The sequence below is a fragment of the Pongo pygmaeus genome, chromosome 21 (assembly GCF_028885625.2).
Source record: "Pongo pygmaeus isolate AG05252 chromosome 21, NHGRI_mPonPyg2-v2.0_pri, whole genome shotgun sequence".
Classification (NCBI taxonomy): domain Eukaryota; kingdom Metazoa; phylum Chordata; class Mammalia; order Primates; family Hominidae; genus Pongo; species Pongo pygmaeus.
This window is the reverse complement of record NC_072394.2, coordinates 47,961,027-47,966,525: the sequence shown is the minus strand read 5'-3', so window position 1 is coordinate 47,966,525 and position 5,499 is coordinate 47,961,027. Positions and strand designations below refer to the sequence as shown.

The window sequence follows — 5,499 nt, the reverse complement described above, 5'->3', positions numbered from 1 at the left end:
TATTATTATTAGTTTATTATTTATACCGTGCTCTGTTCCAAAAAGGATGTAAGGAGGCAGCATGGCTTGAGTACCACCTTACTTGATGAGTTAAGGAGTTCACATCCATCTAGAGACACTTGTTTGAGAGACTGTATTAAAAGACTACAGGATGGTTTAGGGGAGGGAAGAGTGCTAAGAAAAGTAGTGGCATCTTGTCCAACCTCATCTTCTCTCTCCTCATTTGCAAATCTTATCTCAGGAGTAAGCCAAAAACTGGTGAGAGGGTTGCAGCAGGAAAAAATTAGCAGTAAAGCAGGAGAGGGTTAATTCTTAGAAAGGTACACAATCCCACCATCCTTCCCACCTCTGGTGCCTACTGCAAGTAAAGAGTCTGGTCTTCTCCCGACAGGCTCTGGCTGGGCCTACGGTCTCATGTGGAGAATAGCCAGCATGGTCAGTCTGTAGGCAGGGGCCCACTGCTAGCTGCAGACTCCAGGCTCTGCCCCTCCATCACCCCTTTCCTCCTCTTCATCCGACTGTGCCAAGGGCGTGTCTGCTCCATCATCACTTGGATTTGGGCTATGCAGGTTGGTGGAGGAATCGGAGGAGGAGGAGGAGGAGGTCCTAGATGTGGTCCTGTCTGATGTAGGCACCGGCAGGCTCAGCTCCTCCAAATGGTTGTCCACCCCTGCCCAGAGAGAAAAGCTGGTCAGGCCACAAACAGGGCTTCAGAGAACTCTTAAAGATTATCTGGCCAGGAGTAACTAAAGCCCACAGCGGGGCAGAGACTTGACTTGTCCAAAGTGACTTTGCCAATCCAGCAAAGAGCCAGGATTAAGATCACCATCTCCTGACTGCCAGCTCCTTCCATGTCATTACACCTTGTCTGGGATCTAGAGTCAGGTCAATCAATGGCAAGAGTTCAAGTTCCACCTACCTCACTTATTGCTGCTGAGTGGCTTTGAGCAAGTCACTTTCCCTTTCAAGGACTCTGTTCCTCCTCTACAAAATAAAAGGGATACCTACATCCCCAAAGCGTTTTGGGAATAAAACCTAAGAATGCTTATAAAATGTCTGGCATAGTAAGCCATCAATAAATAGTGGCAGTTTTAATTCAAAGAATATCTATCTTACAAGTTAAGCATATGGGCTTTGCAGTCAGACACACATGAATTCCAGTTTATCTACCTTCTGGCTACAATGTGACTTAACTTCTCTGAGCCTAATTTCCTGCTTATAAAATAGGGATTATATCACCTACCCTGATAGGACATTGTAAGGATTGAGATAATATATGTAAAGTACTTTAGTACAGTATTGGAACCTACTAAAGTACTCAATACATATTAATATCATTATAATGACTAAAACTACTTAAGTTGCCAAATATAAAAATTACAATTTTACATTATTTTAATTATAGTGACTAATTATATTAATATAACAAATGTAAAATTAAAGAAGAGATTGACCGTTCCCAGAATTTTGGATTAAAGATGTGTAACCCAGTTCTCCCTCAGGGTCAACTTTCCCTAAAATCGGAACAGGCAGCTGTTTCATTGGTAGAAACACCCACTTCCAGCCCTTACTTGTGTACTTCCCCAGCCCAGCCTTGTAGCCTCGTTTCAGAGCCTGACATCCAGCTCTGGCTGACTGGCACTGAAGTCCCCAAAGCAGAGGGGCATACCAGATGACTGGGGGGTTGGTGGAGGATCTTCGCAAGGCAAGAACACATCTGCTCCATCCGGGTCCCCAAGGTCAATAAGTTCTACTTGCTCCAGTGTGTCCACATTCACTTCCATGGATGAGATACTACCTATGGGGGCTGCGGATCAAGAAGTGGGCAAGTCAGGAGGACCCAAGCTGCACACCAGGACAGTAAGAGTTACATGTCAGGTCCCAAGTTAGAAGCATAGAGGGCCAAGAAAACCAGAGGGGAGAGAGTGCCACAAGATTCAGGACCCACAGGACATCCTCCCTACCCTACCCCAGTCCCTCTTCTCAGGACTTGGGACTTACGTCTCTGCGACTCGAGATGCAGGTGGGACAGAGGAAAGACAAACTCTGTCTCTGGCTGTAAAATGTCCTCGAAGAATTTTTGCCGCTCCCGAAGGCGGAGCTGCTGGCGCTCCAGGGCGGCCCGAGGATTTGGGTCCATGTCAGCTCCTGCGGGTAGAGGAGCAAAACAAGTACAGCTGCAAAGTCGAAAGAGAAGACAGGGGAGACCTGGGCTTGGGGCGCCCCACAGCAGCCAGCATCCCAGCAGTGGGGCCCTTGGCTCCAGCCTGGACACCTCTGCCCTTGGTGACCTCTTTCCCCTTCCCTGAAACCAAGTGTGTCCCACAAACCAAGTCTCATGCAGAGGCGGGGCTTGCCCTGGCTCCACAAAGGGGATGCCAGTTCCAGGCACCGCAAGAGAGATACTCTGTATTCAGGGAACACAGCCAATGCCCAACTCTCTGTATCATGCCCTCCTGAGAGGGGTTGGAGGGATTGGTTCAGCACAAATCGAGAAGGTACGTTTTCCCCTTAATTGGCCCTGCTTGCCTCAGAAGGCCAGGGACAGGATAGGATAGAGACAGAGATCTCAGGGTGGAGGGTTCCCTTCCTCCAGTGCTGCAGCGCCCCCCTTCCCATCCTTCAAAACCCAGACCAAGGCTAAAGCAACTCCTCCCGCGCCCCTCCTTTTCTCTCCACACACACAAACACGTACACACGCGTGTGCCATCTACCCCAAACCCTTGCTCTGAAGTCACAGGCCTGACTTCCAGACTAGGCTCTGCCCCTAAGGAAATCACCTTTCTGGTCTTAGTCTCCCCATCTGAAAATGGCATAACCAACCTACCTGCCTCAAATACAAGACCTTGCTTGTGAAGGTGAGCTATTTAGGAGACGACCATCTTTCCTTTGAACTCCAACAGCTCTTTATGCGTCCCCCTCCTGGGACACATCTCACTGACTTATCTCCCCATTAGTCAGTGAGGAGCAATTGGAAAGGCGGGTTCTGGGTCCAGTTCAGAGCAGGCCTCCTGACCCCTAGGGCTGAGAAGCTGAGACCCGGCCAGAGCACTGGGGCTATGGGCCAGCCCAGGTCGGTGCATTCACTCCCATTCGCTCATCTCCTTCCCGGCGTTCTGCTCTGAGCCCATCACCAGAGGCAAGGGAGTTTCTAGCTTGCGGATCAGACGTCATCCTCCGCAGACTGCCTTCCCCACCTCATCTGCACCCAGCGTATCCCAGACCCTGGCCAGCTCCACGGGCGCCACAGAGATGGAGAGGGACCCAACCCCGCGTGGGCAAGGCAGGGCCACGGAAGTGTGGGGAGATAGTGCGGCCGCGGGCTGGCGGCGGAGGAGCGAGGCGCTGACGCCGATTCCCGGGAAAGGCTCTTAGAGCTGCCGCCCAGGTCACAACGCTAAAAATACCCAGGGCCCCTGGAGCCTGTGCTCCAGCAGCGAGGAGGGGGAGGGAGAGGCCGAGGTGGGGGAGCTGACGGGGGCCAGGGGCTCCGGGACACCCCCGCTCTTTTCCCCTCCCCCTAACCCCACCGATGTCACGAGACTGAAGGAGCTGTTCCCCGGGGGGCCGCGGAGCCCAGAGCTGGAGAAAGGGAGTTGTTTACGCGACCTATAGGTACTGGAGAGGGGGTGAAGAGATTTGGGGGCAGGAGGCTGCCAGGGGCCGGGCAGGAGCCAGCGAAATGGAGAACTCCCTCTCTGTCTCAGCCCCACCCGCACTGGAGCCAGCAAGAGGGAAAAAATTCCCTAAAAAGGGACACGAGGCGTCGGCGGAGGACGGGGGGAGGGCGCTCCCCCACGGCCGTTCCCCTCGTGCTCCGGTCCCCTCCGCGGTCCCCCGCGGCACCTGCGCCCACCGCCGCCGGAGCCCCTACCTGCAGCGCTGGCGCCCCCGCTGACTCAGTCCGTCCGCTCCAGCCAGGCGGCGGCGGGGGCGTGGGAGCGAGCCGCGCCGGCCGGGGTGGGGCTGCGCCTCCAGGGCTCCCGGGGGACCGACGGGCCCTGGGAGCCGGGAACGAGGAAGAGGCGGGAGGCGGAAGTGGGGGAGGGGCGGTGGCGGGCTCACTCGCTCGCAGCTCGCCCGGCGGTCGGAGGCAGCCCCTGCGAGCGTGGCTACTGGTACTTCCAAGGCGGTCAAAAAGTTACCCGCACCCATCCTTCCTCCCTCCGCCCAGCCGAGCTCCTCTGCACCACCCTCGCCACCGACGCCGGTGCGCTCGTCTCCGCTCGCTCGGATGCACTTGCTGCGCCCCCGCCCCGCGCAGACCCGCGGCGGGCACCCGCGCCGGCTCTGCCCACGCACACTTGATGCTCTGCGCCTTCTGGGCAGCGCCCACGCAACGACTACGCACCCGAACCCTGCCTCCGGCACCCTTGGCCACACTTGCCACACTTACACGCGCGCACTTCTCCAGAGGACGCACGATGGGAAAGAGAGAGTTGGGACCCGCAGGAGGGGGCAGGGCACTGACCCGGTGCCGCCCAGCAGGGCAGGTGCAAGGCGGCGGAGGACCCCTGCCCTGGGACTCGCCCGGCTGCCCCTGATTCCTGGCTCTGGGACTAGACAGAGCCGCCGCCCAACCTACTAAGCACACTGGGCGGGGTGGGCGCCGGGCCGGCCGGGCGGGTCAGAGCTGGAGGGGTGGACCGCTGCGCCGCGCCCCCCGACGCCGGCAAGGAGCCAGCACCTCCACGGTGCTAAGAGGGGCGCTGCACTCCTGGCCAGGCGGGGGTGGAGGGGCGAGGCGGCAACTGAGAGAGGAGAAACGTTTGCCCTCTTTTTGCAGCGTCTCCTGGCTCAGACCAGTGCTAGAAGTGTCCAGTCTAGCAGCTCCTGGACCAAGACTCGTGGCCATTCCCTTCCTCCTCCCTTCCATCCACCCCCTTACGGTCAGAGCTCCGAAGGCAGCGTGGTGACGGGTGCGGGGAGGGGAGTAGGGGGATCTCTCTGAGATACTTCTGCCTTGGGGTCACTGGATCATTCATTCGACAAACATCCGCGAGCAAGTCAGGAACTAGGAGTCATCCTTGCCACCTCCCTCTCCCTCGCTGCCCATATTAAAATACACCTCCACTTCCTGTCGATTCTCTTTCCTAAATATCTTTCCAGTCCACCATTCCTTCCGTTTGCCCCACGACCTCCCGCCTGGGCTCCTAATGCAGTAGCCTTGTATCTGGTTTTCTTGTACTCATTCTGGCCCGGCTACACTCCATTCCCTGCATTGCAAGTCAGCTGTCATTTCAGAACACAAGTCTGGTGTGCCCCCCTCGACCGCTCCGCCACGCGGCGTTGCCTAAATTCCTCCACTGTTAGAATAAAATCTGGACGCTGATATCTGAGCTAAGTCTTGAAGACATGAGTTCAACAAGCAGAAAAGAGGGAGAAGGGCATGTGCAGAGGGAGGGAAGTGTGAACAAATCATTGACACATTCAGGTTTCCCTGTCAGGGGACCAGCACTTTGTACAAATACCTAAAGCACTGCCTCTTAACATTACTGG

At 56.1% G+C, this 5,499-nt stretch overlaps 1 protein-coding gene across 6 annotated transcripts; it reads right to left on the bottom strand.

Moving 5' to 3' along the window:
- On the bottom strand, positions 1-4,985 carry DBNDD2 (dysbindin domain containing 2). Of its 6 annotated transcripts, none has more exons than XM_063659023.1 (4): positions 4,889-4,985; positions 2,002-2,148; positions 1,670-1,807; positions 1-670 (listed from the first exon to the last, which is right to left on the bottom strand). In XM_063659023.1, exons 1-4 carry the CDS (start codon positions 4,983-4,985, stop codon positions 462-464), a joined length of 591 nt encoding a protein of 196 aa, XP_063515093.1. In that variant the 3' UTR covers positions 1-461. The 6 variants fall into 6 exon arrangements, with proteins under 6 accessions (XP_063515093.1, XP_063515094.1, XP_054323409.1 ...); XM_063659024.1 differs by lacking the exon at positions 4,889-4,985 and adding an exon at positions 4,472-4,553; XM_054467434.2 differs by lacking the exon at positions 4,889-4,985 and adding an exon at positions 4,397-4,541.
- Between the last annotated feature and the right edge of the window lie 514 nt (positions 4,986-5,499).

Bases quoted from the DNA above. Each gene is read 5' to 3' on its own strand.
- DBNDD2 (XM_054467435.2), bottom strand. From the start codon at position 4,155: ATGGGTGCGGGTAACTTTTTGACCGCCTTGGAAGTACCAGTAGCCACG. The intron at 2,276-3,996 runs GTCGGTCCCCCG...CCAAGGGCAGAG, and splicing joins GTTCCCGGCTCCCAGGGCCC to GTGTCCAGGCTGGAGCCAAG. The intron at 1,808-2,001 runs GTAAGTCCCAAG...CTTGATCCGCAG, and splicing joins GCATCTCGAGTCGCAGAGAC to CCCCCATAGGTAGTATCTCA.